This window comes from Medicago sativa, chromosome 4, assembly GCF_051527215.1.
Source record: "Medicago sativa cultivar Bolivia chromosome 4, Bolivia_mono, whole genome shotgun sequence".
In the NCBI taxonomy this organism is placed as follows: domain Eukaryota; kingdom Viridiplantae; phylum Streptophyta; class Magnoliopsida; order Fabales; family Fabaceae; genus Medicago; species Medicago sativa.
Genome location: NC_140752.1, coordinates 50958942 through 50986388, shown reverse-complemented (window position 1 = coordinate 50986388; position 27447 = coordinate 50958942). Strand labels below are relative to the sequence as shown.

The following is a 27447-nucleotide window of genomic DNA, read 5'->3' as shown; positions in this document are numbered from 1 at the left end:
AGGAAAACACAAACCATAGTTTATTTCATCACTAAGCCCTCCTCTGCTACCCGTTCTTGGTTACCACAATATCGAGTTTTTTATGCATATGAATATGATACTGCATGTATATGTCTTGTTGTAGCACATGCAAATGCCCAATGCAATAAATAAAATTTTTGGTACATAATAATTGCATAATGAACTACTCCCTCCGATCTCAAATATAAGAAAATATTCCTTTTTTAGGTTCATTGAGTAGTTAATGTATCTGGTCTACATTGTAAAGCAGATACATTAATTATTTAATGAATCTAAAAAGGAATCTTTTCTTATATTTGAGACCGGATGGAGTAGGTTTCATTTCATCATTAACCAACTTCATTAAAATTATGACTCGACATTCTTGGTCAGTGCATGTCGTATTATACTTTAAGGAGAAATATAGATAACTTTACGTTGACACAAAGACACTGCAATAGGAAATTACAAACCAAAGTGTTACGCAAGCTTTTCCTCTTTACCCTAATTTTTTTCTCTCTTCATAATAAGGCTAAGAGTTTAGGGACAGTGCGATAAGAAGACGACACAGTTTGTATCTTCCCCAGTTTAACTGCTAAGTAAAATTGGTGGCATAAAACAATGGCATCAATAATTTTTCTTGGTGAGGAAAAAAAATAACATTCAAAGTATTTCTTGGTGAGGAAAAAAAATAACATTCAAAGTACGCTAGAAGGAGGGGTCGAACCTCCGACCTTGTAGTATTTCTTGGTGAGGAAAAAAAATAACATTCAAAGTACGCTAGAAGGAGGGGTCGAACCTCCGACCTTGTGGTTAACAGCCACACGCTCTAACCAACTGAGCTATTCCAGCCATTGATGTCAAAATTAAATATTTAATGACATATTGATAATTAAAAGATATCAATGCATCATCTACAAACATAGATGTAAAAGGAAAGAGAACGCACAAGTAACAAAATTGTAGACATAAAGAAAAATTATAGTTTGGTGAATCTGATGTTGGAGATTACCTAAAGACCCAAAAAATACTTATAAATGTACTTACATATCATTCATCACAGAGGTCTTCACACTGACACGAAAATTTACATTATTTACAATTTGCAACCCCTTAGCGGTTCTAGGAAAGGAAAAATGGTTGATTTTCTTTTCTAATAATTTCACCCTTAATTGATTCATCAACCATCCAATATAATGAAGATAGCCATTCCACCAAATTATATTACATGTAGAAGAAAAAGGCACTACCATGCAATAGTTGAAGTTTTTGAAGTATCTAGTTTACAAGTTTTTTTGGTACAAATCGTGTATATGTAGAAGAAAAATGCATATACACGATTTTTAACACTAAATGAGAGAAAACGGTCCAATGTATTTAATCTCGACTTTGGTTGCATTTATATCTTTGCCCCACAAAAATAGGTCAACATGTTTTTCATTTTTAAAAAACATAAAAGGCTACATTTGAGAAAGGTAAACATAAAGAGATGATTAGTTCATGAAAGGCTCCTGCAGGTGTAAAACATATGTTCTGCACCGTCAAAGGCTTCATTGGAAGTAATGATACCTACGTCATTGGAGAAAAGAATAACGGTGTAGAACTAAATATTCATAGATCAAGATTGTTCTTTCATCCGATCTTATTTAAAAATAGAGAGATCTCAATTCCATAAAAACATATGTTCTACATTGTCATTCCTTTGTTTAATGAATATTTAGTTCATGAAAGAACATTATATTCATATTGAAAATAGATATTTTTTTTATAGCAAATATTGAAAATAGATACTTAAAAAAGTACCTTATTTAATTCACTCATTTCTAAATTAAAAAATGTGATCTCCAATTTTAAAAATTTCAGAAATTTTTCTATCACTATGTTTCAGACTAATTTTTGTTAGTGTGTCAACTCAAACAATGAGATGACAAGCAACCGAATGGTGTGAGAATGAAAATCTGACTAAACCTCATTATTAAAAAATAATAAAGTATTGTTTTTTTTTCAAAAAAAAAAATGATATACTTTTTTTAAGAAAAAAAATTAGGCTAAAAATGAGATTTGACCAAAAAAATATGTATTACGTCAATATGATAGGTATGCAAAATTAAACTCAAAATTCAGTGTGGATAAAATTTTAAAACTTAAGGACTATAAAATAATCCGCAAATTCTACGATGATTTTATTTTGAAGTTTTAAAATTAGGATACTATATTTTTTAATTTTAAAATGAGAAATCAAAACTATGAATCATCAAAAAAATGATGCCGAAAAGTATATTTTAACTATGAAAGAAAAACTTAAGGTTCAAGTTTAACTTTTGTCAGTTATATAAAAAAAATAGGATTTATATGACATTTTAACATAAGTTTCCTCCTCCCTCAAAAAAAAAAAAACATAGGTTTCCTCCCGCAATTCTATTTGAGCTTTGTTGGACGAGGTATTCTTCCATGGTCACAAGACCAAATCAATAATGCTTAGACACACACATAAAAAGATTCTCCTCAAAATATTCAATTATTTTTTTATCAATTTCCTCTTTATTATTAAAAAAAATACTTCTTTATGTGTGTGTGACCAAACACTTTTTCTTTGGTCATGGGACCATATTAGAATTTCTCTTGTTGGACAATAAATGTATATCTCTTCAAATTGAGATTCAAACATTGATTTTTCATGTTATGGATGTCTAGCCACTTATATTAGATATATCTAACCATAACCGGTGGTTTTGTGTGATATTTTTTATGCTCTGTTCTAATCTCTGTTTTTTGTTTTGTTTCAAATTGTCTAGTAACAAAAATCACACACTTTATATTTGAAAAAGTGGACAATTGTAAATTCAAAAAATAGCTAAGTAGTCTTTTACTATCTACATTGTACTTTCCAAACTTTAGACAAAAAATTTGGTATATCTTAAATTCTTTAGAATGAAAATTTGTACCATCGATATGAGTTTTATAAAGTATAAAGTCTAATTTTGTTTAAAAAATATAAATATATTTGATGGAATAATCTAACATTTTAGAAAGAAAAAAAACTGACTAAATTGATAATTTATTTTTCAACAACAACTTTAAATAGGTCGTCAATTTATCCTAAAGAAGATTGTAAAGTTAACTCTTTACTAGTATGTAGGCCAATGCATAAATTGTTGAAAAACACAACCAGGAATGTTATTTTTAGACAATGGACAAAATTAAATACAATAATAACAATCATAATCATATTCGAGATATTAGCGGGCATTTCAGCATCTGTTATCGTCGTCGCCATTAAAGGTTTATGCATCAAGGGTTTTCCCATAAACGCTTATTTATTAAGGTTTAAAATTGCATACTGTCAATGAAGATTGACTCGGTTGATAACGAGTTGAGTTTTTTTGACAAATGATAACGAGTTGGGTTGTCCACAAAGTTTAATCTATAAGCATCTTTATGAAGATATATTTGATAGATGATTTATAAGTATTTGTAACGATTCTTTGAACATTGATGCCTCCCTGATCCTGATGAGCCTCGAAACTCAACTCTTCTAAACTTTATGAAACCATATGCAAACCTAATATTTCAACTATATTAGTTGCCATAAATCCCCTAAAAAAACAGTTGCCACAAATGTATCATACCATGATTGTGATCCTGCATCGGTCACAATTGACCCTCAAATTTTAAACCTCAAGGCATCATGCGTTTAGTACAAGTGAGTAACAGTGCTAATGTGTGTGAATTAGTTACACTTACTTACACCTAACAAAGGCAAGAATGAAAATGAAGCAGAATAAAAAGTATAGGCAGCTACCTCCTTTTTTTAATTTGCAACAAACTCATGGGACCATCATGCACAACTTATACCTAAGTTTCTACGTAATTGGTTTGGAATAGTGTCAACAAGTAGGATATTCTTGTCTTGATCTTAAAGTGCTTGTAGCTCTATATTTTTTTTTTTTTTTTATAGAATGTAGCTCTATCTTTAAATATAAGTTTATTTTTTCAAATAATTAGATGTGTCAATTATTGTTTTTCTCAAAAAATATTTCAGATTCATTTAAAAATTCTGATGTTATTGTTTAAATAAAAGATTGATTGTATGACAAATTCAAAATATATATTTCCCAAAAATAAAAAGTTTAATATATTATAATTAATTTTTTTAATTTTAGTATTTTGAATTTTTAATAAGTTGGTTATGATAAAAGAGTATTCATAACGTATCAAGAAGTCACATTTCTCAGCTAATCAACTCATAGGAATTTTTCCTTTAAAAAAAATACTCAGGAAGATTAAAAAAGAAAGTTTATTGCATAAAAAATTTGTAAACCGTCAAATTAATCTCCTACTTTGTAAAACACTCTCAAATAAGTTCTTGAGTTGAGAGTATGAATATTTATTAAATGTCACTGATTCTATCGAATTCTATTCATATTACTCATGCGAAGAATATGTTATGGGACTAAATCGATACGAAGTGGATAAACTTATGGACCAAATTGATAGTAAGTTGTTAAAATATAAAGACTTAATTGATAGTAAGTATTTAAATACAAGGATCAACTTGATACTTCAATAGAGTTAAGTACCTTGTTGAAATACACATAATCTCAAAGACTTATTTGAGAGTGCACTACAAAAAGAGTTTTATGAACTAATCTATGTTAAGAGTCTCACATTGAATCAATATAAGTGTACAATTTGATACTCAAGTCATGATGTTCTCCTATCTAATAGACAAATATTCATATGATTAAGTCCTAACAATTAGTGTTTTCATTCTGAGTTAAACTATGGATGAATGTGTTTCACCAAATATTGATAGATGAGTAAGGTCGCAAAAAAAAAAAATGGATTGTCATCGGATCAGTATCGATAGAGAAAACCGTTGCAGACGTTGACTCTTAAAAGTGCGCGAAAATGTTAAGAATCTCATTAATTAAGCAGAAAAAAGTGTTCAATGTACTAGTTAAGTCATGAGGTTGGGTTAATCATATTAATTGGACTTTAGCCATGTGTTTAATTCCTGATAATCTTGCAGGAATTTCATAGTGGTGGAATTTGGAAGGTGATAACAGTACCTAGATGGCCCCCTCTAGCAATTGCCTTTATACTTTTGTATCAAAAAAGGCATTTCAACTGCTACTTTGTCTTCATCTAGTGGTTAGCGAACAAATCACAATTTTAATAGTTGACTTGAAAGTTGAAACTTGATGTGAAACCATGATCTAGGAGGCATATTTTTACTTCCACAAACTGTGGGTCAACTTTGATTTACTCCCTGTCACTATTATAAACAAATTTTGACTTTTTAGGTTCATTCAATAAATGATGTATATGGTCTATATTGTAGACCACATACATCATTTATTAAATGAATCTAAAAAGTCAAAATTTGTTTATAATAGTGACCGGAGGGAGTACATGCACAACGCATAAAAAAAATAGAATAAAAGTGATTACTTCAAGATCATGGTTCTCAATTGAGAGATAATGAGAAATTGGATTTTGAGACTTATAGCTAAACTTTGTGCATAGTTATTATATGTACTACAATAAAAAAATAATTTGGGTGAGTCAATAAAATAAACATGGAAGAAGTTGAAGTGGCTGACTTTGACTAAAATACTTGGGTGGGTACTTTAGAAAAATGAATTACATATTTTAGTATTAATATAAATTATGAAACCGTTTATTGTATACTACAACTATTAATTGGGGAAATTTTCAGTTAATATGACAATATTAGGGAGGTTTGAAACCCAACAAATTAGAAAGGTATGTAAACCTTCGCTACCAGCCAAGTATCAACAAAGCAAATTAAAAAAATATCACGTTTGACACTTTTGAAACCGCCGAAAACTATATCCGTTGAAAAAAAAATTAAAATCTCGTAAAATAGACATATGATTTTTAATTTTTTAATTTTTCAAAGTGGGGCACAACACCGCTTTACGGAAATTTGGTTTTGCCAAAAACTAAAACCGATGCAAAATTGTTTAAAATCTCGCAAAATAAACATACAATTGTTAATTTAAAAATAAAAAAAAATTGGGTGGTCTGTGACCCGCCCCACCCCACGAAGGGCTCCGCAACTGTCTATATGTACTCTCGGTGAACATAACAATGGCTTGGTGGGAGTCAATGAGTTGAGTGACGAGGTCATGATCGATAACGGACCCAAGTAATACAAAATTCGGCTGAAAAGTAAGTTTAGTGTGGACTCTTAACCGAGGGTTCTTCCCTAAGGATTCGCACTTAACTGAAGTTCATTAGCTACTTGAACTCAAGTTATAACGTTACTTTAGGCCTAATGTAAAAGTTAAATGTACATATTGGATAACAGGCTCACAAATTTCGAAAACTTTTCCATTATTTAGTGACTGTACAATCAAATAGCAGTGTTCTTACCCAACCAACATCAATTAAGCAGTACAACACACACAAAACTGATACCTTTACTATACAAATGTGAAAATTACAAAAGAGAATATAAAAGAAAAAGAAAACTCAAGAGTCATGAACATAGCTTTGGCAAAGATTTACCATAACTATGACCAGATGCTTTTGATTTTGTCATCTTAACAATCTGAGTTTGCATTTTCTTACATACTTTCTCTAATTCCATAACCCTCCATTGCATTCCTTGCAAATGTTCTTTCATTTTCTCATTATCTGGTTGAATATCGAAATTTCCAGCATACAACACAACTTGTTCATTGGTTATTTCTTTCTTTCCCTTTTGAGAAGAACCACTTGAACCACACAAAGAATCATTGTATGGAGTTGAAATGGGAGTAGTAGTAGTAAGGAGTAAATTTTTTAGCTTAGATTGTTGAGATATGAGAGCTTGAACCGCTGATTTCGATGGAAATTTCGTGTTTTTTGAAAGGTGTAGGCATGCTTGAGGTGAAAGTTTATCATAATTTAAACCACAGCATATCTTTATCCGTTCGTCTTGTGAGAGTTGAGGATGTACCTATAACAGAAGAGGAAATTATTATTAATAAAGATGACGTTAATGGCCGTATTACAACCGTTTTGATGTAGATGTGATTAAAGTCGAATATTTTTAGCGATCTAACAATTATGATTGATTGACAAGTGTAAAACATCGTCACGCTGTTGGTTCATATGAATTAAATTTCATTGTTAACAAAGATTTGTGCCAATGAGTAGAAGATAAAGATTTCTTACAATTTTGGATAAGGGCATTCCGCATTCAAATTTACTATGTTACAATTTAGAGTTTTGACCTAACACGACCCTACAAAACTAATCGACTTGTAAGGAGAGAATTACTAAGACTTTATAAGCAGTAACTAGACCATATTTCAAGTCGACTCTCAACGATATTAAACTCACTTTCTAATCAAGTAGTTAACTACATGGCCAAAGTTATAGACTTCAAAATTTAAAATTCAAAATGGAAAGAATCGTCATACCTCGAGATACATGTCCATTGCATGGTAGAGTTCATCAAAAGAATCCCTAGCAGAATCTGGAAGAGCTGTAGCAAGAGCCAAAAACTTTGAAGTTTTTAAACAAGGATCAGGTGCAATTTCAGCTATATACAAATCTATTAAGCTAGCAACTTTCCGCATCTGAACGGGAGCAACCGCACCAGTTCCTTGCCGCAGGAACGCTTTCAAAAATCTCAAAACAAGGTTCACATCATATAAGTAGTTTATTCCATAGGGAGATGGAACAAGCAAATTGTCCAATGTTACTTGATCCAATTGTGAACCAATCATAATCTCCAACTTATTCCTACTACATTTACTTATGTTCAAACACAAAGTCACCCGAAGAATCCCAAATAATGTTTTGAACGAAACAGAACTCCGGTCTATTTCGTAATGCATATCTATGACCATTTCAATGATTTTGCACTTCTCATCTGTATTAGCAGCGGTGAATTTCGCCTTCTGATAATACAGAAGAAACCTACTTATAACATAATGATCCAATTTACTCGAAAGCATTGACTTTACCAACATGATAACCATCTGGGGAGTTAAAAACAAGAGATCTTCAAACCACCATGTCGAACGAGTGAAATTCGTCTTTATACTCTCAGTACTTTTCGAGTCACACGAAAACCTAATCCCTGAACTGTCGTTCGAACAACTTGATGGACACGGACTTGCTTCACTCGCCGAAACCAGCCTCCCAACTACAGCATCCAAACACTTCTCTAGCATCACAGAAGAATCATCAACTAGCAAATTCTGGCATTGCTTCAAAGCAATCAAAATTTCCGACCATGACCAATAGCTAATCCCTTGAACCGACTTTTCAGTTTGATCCGATAAGTTAGAAACATTTTTCACAGATTCATTCATTTCCATGTATTCAGCAGCACAACGCGCGAGTAACAGATTCGAAGGACTTAAATTACCTTTTCCATTGTTATAACAGAATCTTAACATAAGCTCAAAACCTTCTGCACCTCCTGGAAAATCATGGAATATTACTTTAAGCTTTCCACTTCCACCACTAGATTTTCCAAATACTTTAGCCAATTTGCTCGAGTATTGAGTAATAATCGTCTGCGAAATTTCCAATTTAAACAATTTTAGTTTAAATTAAAATCTAAAGAAAATAATGTACATTTAACTAGATAATAAAGAAATTAAACACCAAAATAACTTACCAAAAACATGAAATAACTAGAGCTCATACACAAGAAAAGTAAGCAGGTATAAAGATAGGAAAATATATGGAGAGAATGAAAGAAAAGTACCAAAATAATTAAAGCACAGAAACCAAAAACATTGAATGAGGTCGTTATAGACAATAAATTGTAGAATGAGGGTGAGTATCAAGGAACTTTATATGCAAAAAAAATAATAAATCAAGCATGGAAGAGTATAGAAAATAATTAAATAGCTTGAAAGCAACCCTCAGATCCTGTCAAAAAATGTTAATAAAAACAAACAAAATACGAAGGTGAGCCATAAAAGCATTAGAAGACCATAGCAGCAGCATTAAATGTGACATAAATCATACAAAAATAATAAAACAAAAGATGACAAAAAAAAAAAAAAAAAGTGTCTTGTGTTTGTGGTTAGTGAAAGTAGTGAAGGAAAATCATTGCAAGCATGGACAAACAGAACTTGCCCCACTTCACTGCTATTTAGGTGCAAATTAATTATGGATGGAAAGCTACTACAATCATAAAGTTACCAAGGGTAGCTAGAAAGTGAAAATAAAAAATTACTAGGGAAAAATCATTGAACCATAATCATTTCTAAATTAAAGTGTAACAACATTTAGCATAAACTTTGACCATTAATCATCATAAATCATAATAACCAAAAGACAAACCTTGTAAATCCTATAATATTAACTACTAGTACTATAGTATAGATCCTATTAAAACATACAAAAAAATATTTTAAAAAATATTTAAAAAATAAAAGTATTGAGAATTTATAATAAAGCATATGATGAAATTACAAGTGAATCATTTTTTTTCTACAAAGTTTACTAAAAATAAATGACTAAGTTTAGTTTATGTTTGGTATCACGACAGATGTTCCATACTCAAAATCATAATGGTTCTCGTGATTCTGACAAAACTACCATGATATCAGACATACACTTGACGCTATTGCAAAACAATACTAACACCATGATTTCGACGAATCTACCGTGATACCAGACATACACTTTACAAAAAATTACCTTATCCACCATGAAAGTTTCTTCTCCATTTACATCCACTTCAAGATTACAGAAACCTTCTTCCATAATAACTAGAAAGAAAAATGAAAAAGAATAACAAAACCTTCTGTTCAGTTGAGAAAACAAAAATGGGGATATGGAAGAGGAAAAGGAAAAGTTGATGTTGAAGACACATGAAGTGATATTCTAAGAGGAAGAAGAAGACAAAGCAAAAGAAGACAGAAAGACAAAACCAAGGAAAAGGGTTGTGGTCAATTGGTGCAGAGACAGAAGTAGTGCGGTTGGGTTATAGTTGTGTTGGAATGGATACAACAAGGACAAAGGTCGAAGTGAATAAGAAGCAACAAGACATGTAAAGACACAAGTGTTACATATAATATTGTGTGGAGGGGAAATGAGTCAGATAGAGAACACACAACACAATGCTACAAAGAAAATTAAATAGCAAGAAAACTTGTTTGTTTCTAGTGTATATTATAAAGAGTACCATAATAAGTGAAAAACATAGAGTACCATAATAATATCTGGAATGAAATATTAACAAAAATAAATAAATTAAAAACAATATAAAATTTAGGTTAAATATGTTTGACTTTTTAATTTCTTTTTAAATTCTTTTCTCTTATATTTAACTAGTTTGATTATATTTTATTTTATTATTCTTAAAATATCATTCAATTCGTCTTAAAATATCATTCAATTTGTCTTGATTTTATTTTCTAATTACACTTATAAATAGGGAAAAACATGGGAAAACTCTTAAAAATAAATAAAAAAAATCAAACCAAACCAAATTTTTGGGTTCGCGAGGGGTAGAAAAAGTTTTAACACCCTAGGAGATAATCAAATAATAACAAGAGATAATGTCGCGTTAGGTTACTTCAGTTGCTATGGATATTGTGTTATACACCTTGAGAAAATGAATTTATAACGACCAAACTGCTAAAAAAATTTATGGAGATAATCAAATAAAAAACACAAGGGGCACATCACTTGACAGTTGACACACATATCCCAAACAAAGCAAACATGATTTCACAAATAGAATGAAAGCTGCTTGCATAGTTTTAGAGAAGGTAAATGTATCATAAAATCAACATGAGCTAACAACTAATAAAGAAAACTGTAATGAGAAAAGTAAAGGTTTATTTTGAATTGTGCTAGCAACACTTATTTTGAACATTTTTTTAACACTCGTTTTCTAATTGTGCTAAATCAATGTGGGTCTTATATTTTTAAAATGAAACTCATATAAAATGGTGGGATATACATTAATTTTATTCAATAAAACGTGAAAGTTTAAGAGAGTGTTAAAAAAAGAGTGTCACTAATATTACTCGTTTAGTTATACTCTTTCTGCTTTCTCTTTCAAGTTGTACTACTCGTCTTTATTTATTTTTTTTCTCTTAAAATAATTCATTGAGGAAATGGTATAGTTTTTTGAATATTATAATTTCGATAAATTAATTATTAATATCATTATTTATCTACTTATTTTTAAACCCACCTGGGTTGGTTTGACGGTGTAGGTTTTGAACATCAAAGTGTGCTCTTCTCTATATCTAAGACTTGAATCCTCTCGATGCTAATAATTTATGTGTTGGGTCGGTCTATACATGGTTTTACTTTGTCTTAAATTGGGTCCCTTTTAGTGAACAATGAGATTCGTCCTTTGAATTAGTCGATCCTTTGAGTTTAATATGGTTTCTGATGTAGAGTTTAAAATATTATTTATGAACTAATTTAAAATAGTTGCCAACAGAATATATCATATGGGCTAAAGTGATCAACAGTTTATCATTTTAATTTTTTTTTATTACTTTCTTAAATTTTAAAGACCAATTTATCCTATAATTAACTATTCCAAACGACCAATTCAAAGATCTACTCCACAATAATATAACATATATAGCACCACTAAACAGACTTGTGACATTCCTACAAAAAAACATGACAGGCCCCTATCTATAAACAAAACCACTTAATAGTTTATGAATAACACTATTTTATTTTCTTCAACAAGTCACATGAATAAACTTATAAGTCAAGATTTATATCTGGCTTAGCCCTTTAATTAATATAAATCTTCATTTTTACAAGTATTTTATAATTGTGCACCAAAACCACAGTTCAATATTTTAGTTGCCCTCATCACCCCGTTTCTCTTTTACTTTATCTCTATTTTAGGTTGTCTTGTCAACTATCAAGTACTAATTGACCTAATTTGCAATGTAACTCTTTTTCTTGGCACGTGCATTTGGGACCAAGTCACAGATTTTTACCCCACAAACTTTAGGATCCAATCTTTCGTTGTGAAACCATTAATATATACAAAGTGGTTGAAAAGGTAAAACAAGAAGTCGATATGTCCGAGTGGTTAAGGAGACAGACTCGAAATCTGTTGGGCTTTGCCTGCGCAGGTTCGAATCCTGCTGTCGACGGTTTTTTTTTTCTTTTCATTTTCAGCCTATTTTTTACGGAAATCAATTTCTTTTTATTTTTCTTTCAATCAGGACACGCTGTTCAATAATTGACATAATATTTAGTTAAGTGTTGATAAATGCAGAATTTTTTTTCTTTTTTTTTTTGACGAGGATAAAAACAGAGTTGTTGATTTTTTTTTTTTTTAAGAGGTCAAAAACACTATAGATTAAAACTTCTCTATCAAGCACTAGGAGTGGTGAATTGATTTTAGGTGGCACTTCACATGGGAAAGGTCAATCTTTTCCCACTATGGGAAAGTTGGTATTTAACCATTAGATCAAATCCATAGAACAATTTTATCATACTCTCTCCACACTAGATTTTTGTACACTTTTACTACCATTCCAAATTAAAAAAAGTTCAGATTTTTTTTTTCAAACATTCGAAAAAGTTTTTTTCAAAATAAAACTTTTTATTTTTTTTAGTATAAAAACAAAAAATTATATAATTTATTTGAAAATAAAAAACTTATTTTCCAGAATTTTATTTTCTTAGAAAAATAAAAAACTTTAATTTAAAAAATTAATAATTTTTTTAAGATTTTTATTTTATTTTTCAGAATATCTTATTTTATTACGAAATTAAAAAAATATATTCTTTTTTAGAAAAGTAAACACTTATTTTAGTTTCCAGAATTTTATTTTTATTGAAAAATAAATAAATAAATTTTCGATTTTTCAAAAAAAAATTCTAACATCCAATAAATGAATTACAGAATTTAAAAAAAAAAAGTTATCTGAATTTTTTTCTATTTTTTTTATTTCTTGAAATTAATTTTTCAGAATTTTTTAAATTGTTGGAAGATAGTGTGAAGAAAAATCTAGTGCTGAGAGAGCATGCTAAAAATATGTTCTTCACTTAATCTAATCATTGAATTCAATTTTCCCATGGTGGGAAAGGATTGCCCTTTCCCATGTGAAATGCCACCTTGATTTTATGTTAAAAGTGATTTAAATCTATCGTTGAACTCACTTACACACACACACACACACACACACACACACACACACACACACACACACACACTAGATATATAACCCGTGCGTTTCATGGGTTGATTATAAGTAATAAACTTGGTAGGTTTCCTCTAAAAAAAAATTGATAGGTTTATTTAATTATTCTTATTTTAAAAATGACTATTAAAATATTTGTACATTAATTTCTTTTTTTTTTTGGTAGTGTTACAATGTAACGAGGAAAAAAGAAAATAAAAAAGAGGGAGAAAATAAATTAAGTTCCAAGCTTATCTTTCAGTATGAGAGATTCCATGGCAGGCGGAGGGCAGTTCCAGTGAGGAGAGCACCTTACATATGATCCTTCCTTAGCCATAAAATCTGCACACATATTTTGTTCCCTAAGAACATGCATCAATGTTGTATTTCCATTTCCATGTAGAGCATCTTTAGAATGAAGGATGTCAGTAGCATATTTGTGCAAGGTATGATCACGACCAGCAATAATCAGGTCAACTGCTTCCAAACAATCACTCTCACAAATAATGTTGACATAACCTTTTTTACTACAAAAATCAAGACCTATCTGGATAGCACGTAACTCAGCTAATAACGCATTGCCTCCAGCTTCATAGTGAGAAAAACCAGCTATCCAATCTCTGTCGTGGTTGCGAACAACACCACCAGCGCCTAAACAACCAAAATCTTCTAGAAAGCTACCATCAATATTGAGTTTGAGTGTACCTTCCGGAGGGGGGATCCAATGAGCTAAGAGTTGTGATGAGTGTGGGTCCAAACCAAGATTGGGATAGTAAGAAATGCATTCATCATGTAACAAAAATGTTTTTCGCACCACATCTTGGATACGCCAATGTTGATCCTCAAAAATAGTATTGTTTCTCCAACACCAAGCATACCATACTCCTGTAACAAACAAAACAGAGGAAGTACCCTTTGTCATCTCAAGAAGCCAAATCTTTACATCAAATTCAGAGAAAAAAATTATTATAACGCCTCATATTCAAGCGGAGCCAAAACTCTCTAGAATGCGAGCAATCACGTAAACAATGAAGAATATCCTCTATGGGTGAAGAGCAACGGGTGCAGCTTGGAGAAGCTACCATGTTGCAATGATGCCGACGGGCATTAATAGGAAGAGCATTATGAAAACATAGCCATAAAAAGTGTTGGAGTTTTGCTGGTACTTTAAGGCGCCAAAGCCAATTCATGTTACAATTCACATTCCAATCTCTATTTTATTGAAGAAGCCAATGGTATCCACTTGAGCAAGTATATTCACCTTTATTTGCATGCCTCCAAGTCCACGTATCTTGAAGTCGTACATCCAAGTTATTAGGAGCTGGAAGCTGATGGATATAATGAACAATATCGGTGGGTATCATAGTGGCAAGGTCTTGCAAGTTCCACCTACCATCCTCCCACACATCCTTCAAACACATAACTGAATCATTGATGTTAACAAATGGGACCAATTGACAGAAGGGACCGAGTTGTGTCCAATCAATATTCCAGATCGATGAGTCTTCGGAGCCTACACGAAAACTATACCTTGCAGCAAAATTTGTAATGGCATGTTGAATACCGCGCCAAGTGATTGAGGGTTTATTATGATTCTTATTCATCCATATAGATGTGTTGCCCATGTATTTATGGGAAAGAACTTTCACCCATAATTTATCTTTATTATGAAGCATGTTCCACACTAACTTACCAAGCAGATCTAAATTAGTAAGTCTAGCTTCATGAATACCTAGGCCACCAAAGCGTTTAGGGGTTGTAACCATATTCCAATTAACATGATTCCAAGTTCGAGAGAGTCCATCGCCCCCCAAAGGAAACTCCTTGCCATCTTATCTAACCTGTTGCAAACATAAGTAGGGAGATAGTGGAGTTGCATGGTATAAACATGAATTGCTATTCTGGAAAAGTTTGCATGAGGCTTTGGGTACTAATTTGAAGTTGAGTTCAGCGTACCATCTGCAGACAGATGGACAGTCAGAAAGGACAATTCAGTCGCTGGAGGATTTATTGAGAGTTTGTGTACTTGAGCAAGGTGGAACTTGGGATAGTTATCTACCGCTGATAGAGTTCACATACAACAACAGTTACCATTCTAGTATTTGAATGGCACCTTTCGAAGCCTTGTATGGTCGGAGATGCAGAACTCCGTTGTGTTGGTTTGAATCCGGTGAGAGTGTGGTGTTGGGACCAAAAATTATCCAACAAACTACCGAGAAGGTGAAATTAATTAAAGAAAAGATGAAAAAGTCGCAAGATAGACAGAAGAGTTATCATGATAAGCGCAGGAAGGATCTTGAGTTTCAAGAATGAGACCATGTGTTTTTGAGAGTCACTCCTGTGACAGGTGTTGGACGTGCATTGAAGTCAAAGAAGTTGACTCCGAGGTTTATTGGTCCGTATCATATTTCAGAAAGGATTGGAACGGTTGCTTATAGGGTGGGTTTGCCACCACATCTTTCGAACTTGCATGATGTGTTTCATGTGTCGCAACTTCGGAAGCACGTGACAGATCCATCCCATGTGATCCCAAGAGATGATGTGCAAGTAAGGGACAACCTTACGATCGAAACCTTACCAGTGAGAATAGAAGGTCGTGAAGTGAAGAGGCTTAGAGGCAAGGAAATACCCCTTGTGAAGGTCGTCTGGGAAGGAGCAGCTGGTGAAAGTTTAACGTGGGAATTGGAGAGTAAGATGCGGGAATCTTACCTAGAGCTGTTTGAACAAGGTACATTTACGAGGACGTAAATATTCTAAGTGGGGGAGAGTTGTAACGCCTACATTCTAATATTTATTATTAAATTGATTTATTGCATTTTATTAGAATATTATATGAATTATTATATATATATTTCGATGGAATATATGTTAATAGTTGATATTATAAGTATTAATATCATTATTATGTGGTGGAGGAGTATTATTATTAGAAATAAATAATTATTAGGGAAGAGAGTAGTTTTAGGGAGAAGAGCAATTAGAGAAAGGGTTAAGAGTCAGTAAGAGTTAGAAAATCAGAACACGTACGTTTTGGAGAAAAGAGGAGAAAGAGGAGAACTCAGAGAGAGAACCCTAAGAACGAAGAACGCAGTCGTTGGAATTCAGAAAAATAATCTAAGGTAAGGGTAAGGCTAACTCTCATTAGTATCAAGTTTTGATTCATGAAGTTTGGTCAATTGTGGTAGTTTAGGGATTTGAGAATTAGGTTAAATGTGGTGAATTGATGACTAGATGGTGAGAAACCATAGAATTGATGTAGAAAAACGTTTACAGATCATAAGGTAATCATAGTACATTGTTTCAGTCAATTTAGGGTCGATTATGAACCTCAGAAGGGCTTAGAATGGTAAAAATCGCACTTTTGAAAAACTGTTTTTTTGACCTGGTACTGTCAAAAACGTGGCACGTTTTGGGAATCGTGGCACGATTTTAAAATGTCGAAAGTTGGGTTTTTCTGGTCGTAAAAACGTGGCACGTTTTTCCAAAATCGTGACACGTTTTCTGCAAAAAAATTCCTCGATTGTTCACTATTTTTCACCCGTTTCTGTGTTGAATTAGCTTTCGATGTAAACATGAAAGTTGTAGATAATTGAGTTAGTTTTCTAATGGCTTTGGAGTGACTAGAAAATTATTTGTAGATTTTGAGTTATGATGAAAATAGTCCAAGTGGGTCTTCAGAAAACTTTAAGAATACTTAGCATAACTAATCCCAAGTTAGTCCAAAAACTTATGGTTGGTTTCCCAACTTTAACTTAAGTATTAGGGATTTAGTTGAGGTGTTTTATGAGTATTTGGCTTATGTCTTATTGATCAAACTTGATTTGCTTTTGAAGAATGTTTTGGACTTTGATATGAATGTAATTGATTAATGTATATGTTGTTATTGTTGTTGATATGTTGGAATACATTATGTGAGTATTGTATGATACATAATATTATGATGTTATGCCATTCAAGTTGTTGTACGAAAGTTATGTCGTTGCATTAGAGTTGTGTCATTGCATAGTCAGAGATGGGGGCTTAATGCCCTGGTGGTACCACATGCATATTGAATTTGTCTAAGATGTTGTTGTTTAAGATGAGGAGTTGTTGTTGCATAGTAGAGTCGTCATAACATGAAATAAATGATGATTGCTTAAGATGTTGTTGCTGTTCTGACCTTAATGGATGATATTAGTTGATGTTATATAATGATGAATATATATATTGTTGATGTTTAAGATGTTGTTGGTTGCTTTATCCTTATTAAATGATGCTAAGTGATGATATTAAAGTTAAATATATGTTGTTGATTATTCTTTATGAATTGTTACTTGCTATTATTGATTGTGAAATCTCAGCCCTTCTGCTTGAAAATGTTGCTCTTCGTATGAGTAACTTGCAGGTATTGAAGAATAGTGCAGTTGTGAGTGATCTCTGTCGTGTCGTCTAGGATGCTCTGATACGTAATGGGATGGGGATTGTTTGATGCATTGTTTCCCTGCTGCGTATTGTCTTTTATTATTGTTGGACTAATTTCATGAAGACTATTTTAAGATGTTAAGTTGTGACCTTTTAGCGCCAAGGATTTTATAAGATGATGTAAAACTAATTCCGCTGCATGATTGTTGGATTTTTATAACGACTGGTTGTTTAATAAATAGTATTTTGTTCTATTTTAAATTGTGGAAAATGATTAATGATGAATGTGATGCTCCGTTTCTGATGAGAAACTCTGATATTATTTATATTTATTTATGTTGGAAAAACTGGGTGTTACACAGGCTCGTCCTGCTTTATTCAACATATTTCCTTTCCAAGTAGCTAGCCTTTTTGAGACTTTGTCAACAACATCATTATATACATTTCGAGAAACTCGACCCTTGACAAGAGGGAAACCCAGGTAATGTCCCAAATCCGCCACAAATTTAATAGTTGAAATATCTTGTATCACACGTTTTCTTTCCCCTTGAACCATCCTAGAGCACATAGCTTTTGACTTTAAGGTATTAATCCGTAATCCTGAAGCTGAACAAAACTCCTCCAAGGTATCCATAACCACTTTGACTTGTTCAGTACTAGCTTCACAAAACAACATAACATCATCAGAAAAAAGAATATGAGATAATTATGGGCCACCCTTAGATACATGTATAGGTTTCCATAATCCACTTATGACTTTCTGTTGAATACTAAGAGATAACTTCTCCATACAAAGAACAAACAAGTATGGGGATAAAGGATCGCCTTGACGTATACCTCTAGATGGCGTAAAATGATCAGTTTTGGCACCATTCCAAAGAACACTCAAATTGCTAGATCGAACACAACTCATTATGAGAGATATAGTTGTCGGAGGGAAACCAAAATCGTCGAGAGTGAGTTCCAAGAAGTCCCAATTAAGCCTATCATATGCCTTTTCAAGATCAATTTGGAACGCAATAGAGCCCTTTTTTGTACATTAATTTCTTTGTTAAATGAATATAGAATACAGAGAGTAGATAAAAAAGATTACTTTGACACAAATAATGTGTCATTCACCTTTATTAAGATTTGAATTATAATAAAATTCTTATTTTAGGGTTTAGTTTATATCTCCTCCCTTTATTTTAATATTTTTAGATTTCAGAAAACAATTGTGAATTATAATTAGATATCGAACTTTTATTCTAACTTGAGTCAATGAAATGTTTTATTTAAAGAAAATGAAATAACTCAATTTATAAAATAAATAAAATGACTCCTTCTCCATGAGAATTACTTGGTTAGACACAGCACCAAATATTACATGTTAGGCGCGCGCACACATAAAAATAAAAAAAAATTAAAAAGAAAATGATTGAAGTGATATTAATTGATATGACTATTTTATTTATCTTTAAAAAAAATTATTTATGTGTGTGCGCCTAAATTTTGTGGGTAATTGCTTATGCATATGCAAGACTATCTCCTTTTCCATTTGTATCTTTAAAAAAACTTATGATGGCATAAGATTAGTAAGATATTTAATAATTATTCATGTTAACTCCTTTTATATGTAATAAATATTTTTTTATTGAAATTTAAGATAATGTTCTATACTACGTTTTCTTTTAAACTCGGTATCCAATCAAAGAACCCACACTTCTATACTATGTTGTAAACTATGTTTAAGTTAATTCTCAAACTTAATTTACAATATAACTCAAGCTTAGATAACAATATAGCATAGAAGATATTCATAACTTTTAGTTATGTTCAAAACATATTTCTTATGTTTTGTAAATAGAAAAAATTTATTTTAATAAAAAGTTGTTTTGTATTTATCACATAATTAATATGCATCCTTTGAATATGTTGAAGCTGATTGAATAATGGAACTATAAGTTCACACAGTAGGGATTATATATAACTCATGAATTTGAAAGAATTAGAAAATCAAAGGTAAAAAAATTTCAAGAAAGAGTGAGCAGTTTTTTAGAGGTGTCATATAGACACAATCCAAACTAAAGGTTGATTTAGTGGGGGAGAAATAATGATTCAAGATTTATTAAGTACTTAAAAGAGATGTAGGCAAGGTTTGATAGAAAGCAGAAAGCTTATTAAAAATGGTTTAGTTCCACCTTTAAACTATTTTTTCAGAGGTCCATATTAGACACACCTGACAATTTATAATGCAACAATTTTTTTTAGATTAAGATGCATAATTTTATTAATCAATGTTTTTTTTTATCATAGACACCTTTTTTTTTTCTTGGACAAATTCTTTTTTTTTTTTTTTTGAGATTTTGGACAAATTTTTTATTATTTTTTAACACAATATTTTTTGAGTTAGTATCATTAGATGTTAAATTCATATAGTAGAGGTTATATAACCCGTAAATTTAAAAGAATTAGAATATGAAAGGAGATTGTCAATAAGAGAAAAGACTTTTTAGAGGTGTCACATAAGGACAATCCAAACTGAAGGTTAACTCAAGCATAGTTTAAAACATGTTTCAATTTAACTCTTCAACAATTCTTCTAAAAAGCAAATTTAAAAGAATCATAGTCACACCACTTTGACCAAATAAATAATAGTCACACCACTATGAAGATTACAATGCAAACTTTATGGAAACATTCAAATCATATTTCAGTCATGTGCAAGAGATAGAATATTACAAATCTAATCTTATTATGCATACAATTTTTTTTCTTTTGCGGGATAAACTTACACAAAAAAAAAAATACTATATATGTACATGCATTTAATTTGAACTGAGGAAACTGAGAAGAGCAATGTTCTTGAACTATTTAACAACAACAATACTACATTTAGTTCAATGCAACAATATAGCATGCTGAAATTCCACGAAATCCCCCCCTAAAAAAACATGTTGAAGTTCATAGTGGAACATAATATAGTTTCAGTCTACTACCATTGTGCATATTAACTTGAAAGTCATCTTCTAGACCGTGCATCAAAGCATGTGGGTTCCAAATGTGATTATCCAACCTCCATATAAACACTCTTCATTGGGAAATGAAAAGACCAAAGGAGCGGACCAATAAATCAAAAGGGGTTTAACGAATTTTAGGAAGTGGCAATTAAAAGATGGTCGGTTACTATAATAATAGTCTGAAATAAGAAAATTCATATAACAATAGGAGTTAGTATCTTTAGACATTACTATTCATATAGTGGTTGTTATGTAACTCATGAAGTTGAAAGAATTGGGTAAAAAAAATAATGAAGTTGAAAGAATAATAATATGAAAAAGGTGGCAATTTTTAAGATAGGAAGAAGAGGATTTTTAGAGTGCCACATAGGCACAATCCAAACCAAAGGTTAACTCAAGTTTAGTATTCAATATAGTATAGTATAGTATAGAAGGTAGATAGATAGCAACGAATTTATATTATATTCATTTGACGATAAATGTGGTATAATTTTATGTTAAAAAATGTGGGAAAAAAGAAATTTTATCTATATCATTGTCAACTATTCAAAGCCACAATTTACACGTTTATTAATTTGATTCAAATAATAATGTAATTATTTTAAAAAATAAGTACAAAATTTATAGAACAAACGCCAAATAAGTTAATACCTAAAAGCGAAAATATGAATCGAGATTCAAATTTTTTTTAACGGCAAATGTTAAGTATGTTAATTGTTATGTTGATCTTTTTCTTTTTGCAATGACTTGAACCTTGAACTCTTAACTCAATTAATCTTTTAACCAAGATTCACGCCTATATACATAACAATAACATTTTAAATTTTTATGTATGTCTCCTTTTAACTCATTTTCATATATTCTTTCAACTTTTTTTCAAATATATAATATCAATATCAAGCTTATCTAAATTGAGTGACATCTCTTACAAATGAGACACATTTTAAATTTGTAGATTAATTAGACTTTCCGCTATGATCGAATGCCTCCAATATCCACTCTCTCTAAGTCATGAAAACATCAAGGCACTGCATGTAAATTGTAATTTAAAATCAATAAGAACAATAACAGAGTAAATAATTTTAGGTTAGATAAACCCACACACACTATTAGATAACATATAAAAATAGTCAAAACAGGAGGATGAAAAATAAAAATATAACCTAGTTTAATACAGTATTAAAATAAGAATTATATATTTATAAGTTGGATAGTGTACCTTAGATTAGTTAGAATGAGAGAGTTTTGGTGAGGTCACATATCATCCAAGTGCACCTTAGAATGCATGAATATAGAGATAGAGATAGAGAAGATATAATGTAGCAAGAAAATGGAAGGAAGAAAAAACACAGATAGTTGAAGGAAATGAAAGAATTGGTAGTGGAAGGAGTCACAAATTACAATCTGCTTACATGCGCTTATATAAATACAATTCATTCCAATTAATTTTCACTGTTCAATTCCAAAAGTGTTTGAAATTCCAGCGGTTTGATTTTTGATTCCAACGGTTTGAGAGAACAAAGTAATAATTGATATGATTCAAGTTTCAGCCTCCCAATATTGAAATCAACCGTTCACGTTGGAAATTAATTCATTGATTGGATGCCTAACCTTCACTTCTATTTCTATTTAATTGCCATAAAAGTGTATTTCATATTTTTAGGAACAAAGGACATTATTTATGAGAACACACTAAATACTAAAACTTTTTTATTAGTATGAACTTTATGAAAACCAAATGATATTTTTAAAGAAAATCAACATTAACGCACAAAACCCTTCATAGTTGAGATTTTAAAAATCCTTAACTTTTGGCAGTTACATATAATTCATGGAGTTGAGTAATAAAATAAATAAATTTTCTACAGTTGTGACAATTAAATCAGCCATTTTATAATTAAAAAGAGTTATGAAAGAGTGCCCCTCAAAAAAGAGTTATGAAAGAGTGATTAAAAGAAAAGAGTGAAAGCCACGTGGCATTAGTATGAAAGATTGGTTAGAAAGGGAGAGTTTTGTTGAGGTGACACATAAGCAAAGTGTAGCTTAAAATACATGTATACTAGGTATATAACCCGTGCGTTGCACGGGTTTGATTAGAATTTTTTAACTTTTTTTATTGAAAATAACAATTTTGGTAGGCATATTGAATTTTTAATTAAAATATATTTCCTTGTCAAGTGTGTAGTTGCTCCTTCAATCATTTAGTTTTAGATTTTGATGATGTTTTAATTTTGAGGATGTTTATGCTTTATGTTTAAATAACTTAATTGTGAAAGCACCTTATTAATTCCACCACATTTTTTTTTATCTTTAGCCCTCTACAATAGTGTCTTATGTTTACAAATCATTAGTATTGTGTTTATGAGTTTCTTTGAATTCTCAAATTATGCTTCTGAGTGTTTGATTCGATACAGAGTGTTACCAAACATTTTTGAATTGTATCATTCCCTGTCTCGGGTTCCCTTGATCTTTTGATGATATTTGATACGATTCATAACTTTCCTTGAAGTTTTTGAATCAATTCATTTGAGCCATCTGTATCTGATTTTGGCTTAGTTGATATGTATTCATGCTCTTTGAATCGTATCAATTTTCATCTGTGTTTCATGATACGATTCAAACTCTTGCCTTTGCATGTTTGAAACGAATCAAACTTCATCTGAAAATTTCCTGATACAATTCATTTTTCTTGTGATTTGTATCAATCTTCATGTTCTTTAGATTCTCTCATTTTACAATGTTTAAATCGTATCATGTTTTTTATGATTCGATTCAAGCTCTCTCTTTTTTTTGTGTGGATAAAATTAACTTGTTTCACTCACACCTATATATACTCTTACTCACATTAAACACTTTCTCTACAAACTTTTGTAGAGTGTGAGGTTTGGATTGTTAGGATGCTATAAAACTTGTAAGATTGGTTTCTCTCAAGGGTCCTGGTGGTGGATCAATGACCAAAAGGAAAAGAAAGCTCTTTTCACCTCCAAAGGAAATTGTAGGGTTTCTTTCTCATCAATTCAAGGTTCAATGGGATCGAAGCGAAGGCATCGCAGAGACAAATTCTTTGAGTTGAAGTTAAGGGATTCCAGGCAAGCTTGAGATTTGAAGACCTTATGGTTGTCCAATTTCAAAAGGTCTTGAATATTGGATCTTGTGTGATTGCTTAACATAGAAGATTAGGAATTGAAGGAATCTTTGTAATCAAACACTTGTAAACATTTTCATCATAGTGAAAGCCCGTGATATAGGTGTTTTCTATCGCGAAGAGAGGATGTACCCCTAATGAGGACAGAAAAGGGGAACATCCTGTTTCACTTTCAGCAGGGCATGCACATTCAGTTGCTCTCACGTTAAAAGGAGAAATGTGGGTCTGGGGATCCGGTAAAAATGGTAGACTTGGATTGTCAAGTTATGTTGAAGAAGAAGAGCCGTTTTACATTGATTCTTAGAAGGTTGCATCTTTTATTCAAAAAAAAAAAACTTTGTAAATGTCTCACATCGGACAGTTACTAGACATTGAAAGGAATAGAAGTTATAAATAAGGAAGCTTACCACTACAATAAATTGAGAAATTGTGAGTTACTCCTTATTTCCATATTGAGGAGAGACCACTAGTTTGAAGTGTTTCTCCAAAGAGGAGATACATGTAGCTCGACAAGGATTGTTGGGTCTTTACATAATAATATTATTATTGTTTAGAGACCCTCTTCCTTGTCGAAGTACATAAGTCGGTTAAAAATGATAGTGTATTGTTGATTTTGTCAAAATTAATTTATTGTGTAATAGTGAAATAAAATATTATATGAAGTAATTAAACAAATATTTCTTGACATTCAATGAAAATTCTAATTTATATTTACAAAAATTGAATGATTTTGTGTAACATACCTTAAAATATTTTTTCATGATCCAGGCTTTCCATGTTCCACCATTGAATTTTAGGTGGTTTTGTTTTTTGAGTTTTCAACATTTTAAAAATTCATAATTAATTTGTTACATGTTGAAAATTTCTAATTTTTTGTGTAAAGTCATATTTTAACGTTTTTAATATGCCTCTATAAAGTCATGAAAAAAGAGATACATCATACAAACCAATATACCAGCTCAAAATCATTTATGTAAACATTCATAAACCCCCCATAATTTCATTTTCGGCACATACAATTGTTTCCCCTCTACTTCTTAAACAATGATCACCATTCTATGGTGTAACACATATCAACACAATCCATCAAATAAGTTTGAAATTCATTACCACAACGGTATCAAATAACTATGTACTACAATACTCTCGGCTGACAAAATTCTTCTTCCTGTGCAATACGTAGAATCCAGTCAGATTGAAATCTCACACTCACATGTGTACCAAGGGGGTTGTACATATATAAGACCTATATATAATATAATTAATTAACATAATAGTTTTTAATTATTATTATCATTGAATTGAAAGGTTAAGAGTTTTAAAAGGATACACTTATTAAAATCAAATATGCAAATGAAAAGTCATGAAAAAAGTGATCTTTACAATTTCTATAACAAAATCATTAGACTACTTCGGATGTGCATATCTTCTATATAAATGTGAAACCATTAGACTACTTTTTAGCATGAGTATTAGAAGAAGTTATAAGAATGAATTAACATTAAAACATTAAATTGTAAAAGGAGTTAAAAAAAATTGAATGTAGCGTTAGGAAGGAAGTATAGCAACAAAGGCTTAGAAAATTAGATAGAAAATGAGGCATTTGTGAGAAGACACATCAGCAAAGTGTAGCTTAGAATACATGTATATAGAGATAGAGATATATATTTATGGGGTTTGTTAATTTAGACCAACAAAAAACATGAAGGTCCAAGTTAGATTTGGACAAAAAAACCAATATCCACTAGTGTAAACCAATTTAAATTAAGGGATAGTTTAGTAAATATCCCTCAAGCTATTTTGTATAAAATAAAAGTGGGTCTAAGTTAGCAAATTGGTGCAAGTTAAAAAATATGTTTTAATGAAAATTACTAAAGTAATCTTAAAACTATTAGTTTTAGATAATAAAGATGAAGGATATTTTTGTCAAAATAAAAAGGTGCATATTTGCTAACTTGGACCTTCATTTTTTTTTGTTGGTCTAAGTTAAACTCATATATATATATATATATATATATATATATATATATATATATATATATATATATATACACACACACACTCCCTCCCGTCACTGTTATAAGCAAAAGTTAACTTTTTAGATTCATTCAATGAATGATGTACTGTATGTGGTTTATATATGGACTACATACAACATTTGTTGAATGAACCTAAAAAGTCAATTTTTGCTTATAATAGTAATCGGAGGGAGTATATATATGGTTTTGCTAGAAGCCACCCATGAAGGTGTCTTTTAGCAACCCACACCTCAAGGTGTGATTTCCAGTTTTTAGTTATAACTTTGCTAAAAGACACCTTCATAAAAATTAATTGGTGACTTTTAACAAATGCTCATAGAATAACTTTCTAGTTATTCCCATACATACATACATAGATACATACATAGATATATACATATACATATATATATATATATATATATATATATATATATATATAAAATGTGGGTTTTGGTAGAAGACACATTTTAGGAAGGTGTCTTTTAGCAAGTTATTTTATGAGTATTTGTTAAAAGACACCAACTAAATTTTATGAAGGTGTATTTTAGCAAAGTTATAACTAAAAAGTGGAAATCACACCTTGAGGTGTGTGTTGCTAAAAGACACATTCATCGATGGCTTCTAGCAAAACCATATATATATATATATATATATATATATATATATATATATATGTGTGTGTATATGCATTTTATAGTGGGAACAAAGTAATCTATGATTCATTATAATATAAGGACTTATTTGTCAATGAATATGAAAATGTTATGGACTGCTTTGAGTTTATTTTGTCAGGAACAAAATTGGTTCGTTAGAAAATTATGAAGCACCAAGATGGGTATTCACTTTGTAAAGGAAATACAAAAGACAGGGAAGCATATCCAAGAGCCAGCAACTCATTACGATGAAACTCGATGATAGCAAGCATCAATGGCTATAAATCGACTTGAAACACAAAAGCGTCTGGATCACATGCTAAAGCTCTTTCGAGCATACATAATAAACCAACAACTACCATTAGGTGGAGCTAACATAACACCACCATTGTCAAGCAATGAATGACGGAGGAACCAAAACCAACAAAACTGAGGTAGCATCTTAGATCTATAAGAGCCCATAATATGAAACACAACCCAGTCAAATATTTCAACCTTCGATGAACATAGACCGTCGTTGAACTTCAGTCGGCAAAGATGGATATTGGCAATAGGTGTTTGATGGTAGGATTAGGCAGGTGTGCCAAATCGTTTACCAAGTAATAAAGTGTAAGTAGAGTATCGTATCCACATGGATTGTTGTTTCGTCTAAACAATTCGCGTTATTTATTTTAAAACAATAAAATAAATAAAAGAGTTTAGGGTTAGAGATTGCAATTTTTCTCTGTTTGCAACAGAGTAAGTTACTTGTTTTGGTTGCAGAAATGTAAGCAGCGGTTAAGATTCTTTGAATCCCCTTTATTCATTTGTTAGATTTACATAACAGTCAAATCTTATTCAAGTTAATTCATGTAAGGGATATTTAAGTGATGAGTTCATGGACGTGATAACCTAATCAGTTGTCAAGCTGCACCTGATGATCGCACAGTGATCATTATGTGCGGGGTCTATACTATCATGTTTGATTTAGTTTATCCCTCCGCCTATCGAGTTGCACATGTTGATCCACACTAAGGTTATATGCGCGCTACAATATAAAGTTATAAATCCTATAGGATCCGCCACCTTGGT

The 27447-nt window shown here is 31.1% G+C and overlaps 1 protein-coding gene and 2 non-coding genes across 5 annotated transcripts; 1 reads left to right on the top strand and 2 right to left on the bottom strand.

The window, feature by feature from the left end:
* Nucleotides 1–778: 778 nt before the first annotated feature.
* TRNAN-GUU (transfer RNA asparagine (anticodon GUU)) lies at nt 779–852 on the bottom strand. Its single transcript has one exon. It is a non-coding gene; the product is annotated as a tRNA-Asn (tRNA).
* A 5487-nt stretch (nt 853–6339) lies between these two features.
* LOC146929655 (Phototropic-responsive NPH3 family protein) lies at nt 6340–10026 on the bottom strand. 3 transcript variants are annotated; one of them, XM_085701456.1, is made up of 3 exons: nt 9682–10026; nt 7437–8543; nt 6340–6970 (listed from the first exon to the last, which is right to left on the bottom strand). In XM_085701456.1, exons 1-3 carry the CDS (start codon nt 9745–9747, stop codon nt 6509–6511), a joined length of 1635 nt encoding a protein of 544 aa, XP_085557582.1. In that variant the 5' UTR covers nt 9748–10026; the 3' UTR covers nt 6340–6508. The 3 variants fall into 3 exon arrangements, with proteins under 3 accessions (XP_085557582.1, XP_085557583.1, XP_085557584.1); XM_085701457.1 differs by lacking the exon at nt 9682–10026 and adding an exon at nt 8648–9112; XM_085701458.1 differs by lacking the exon at nt 9682–10026 and adding an exon at nt 8738–9112.
* Nucleotides 10027–12040: 2014 nt separating this feature from the next.
* On the top strand, nt 12041–12122 carry TRNAS-CGA (transfer RNA serine (anticodon CGA)). The gene has a single exon. It is a non-coding gene; the product is annotated as a tRNA-Ser (tRNA).
* The last annotated feature ends 15325 nt before the right edge of the window (nt 12123–27447 follow it).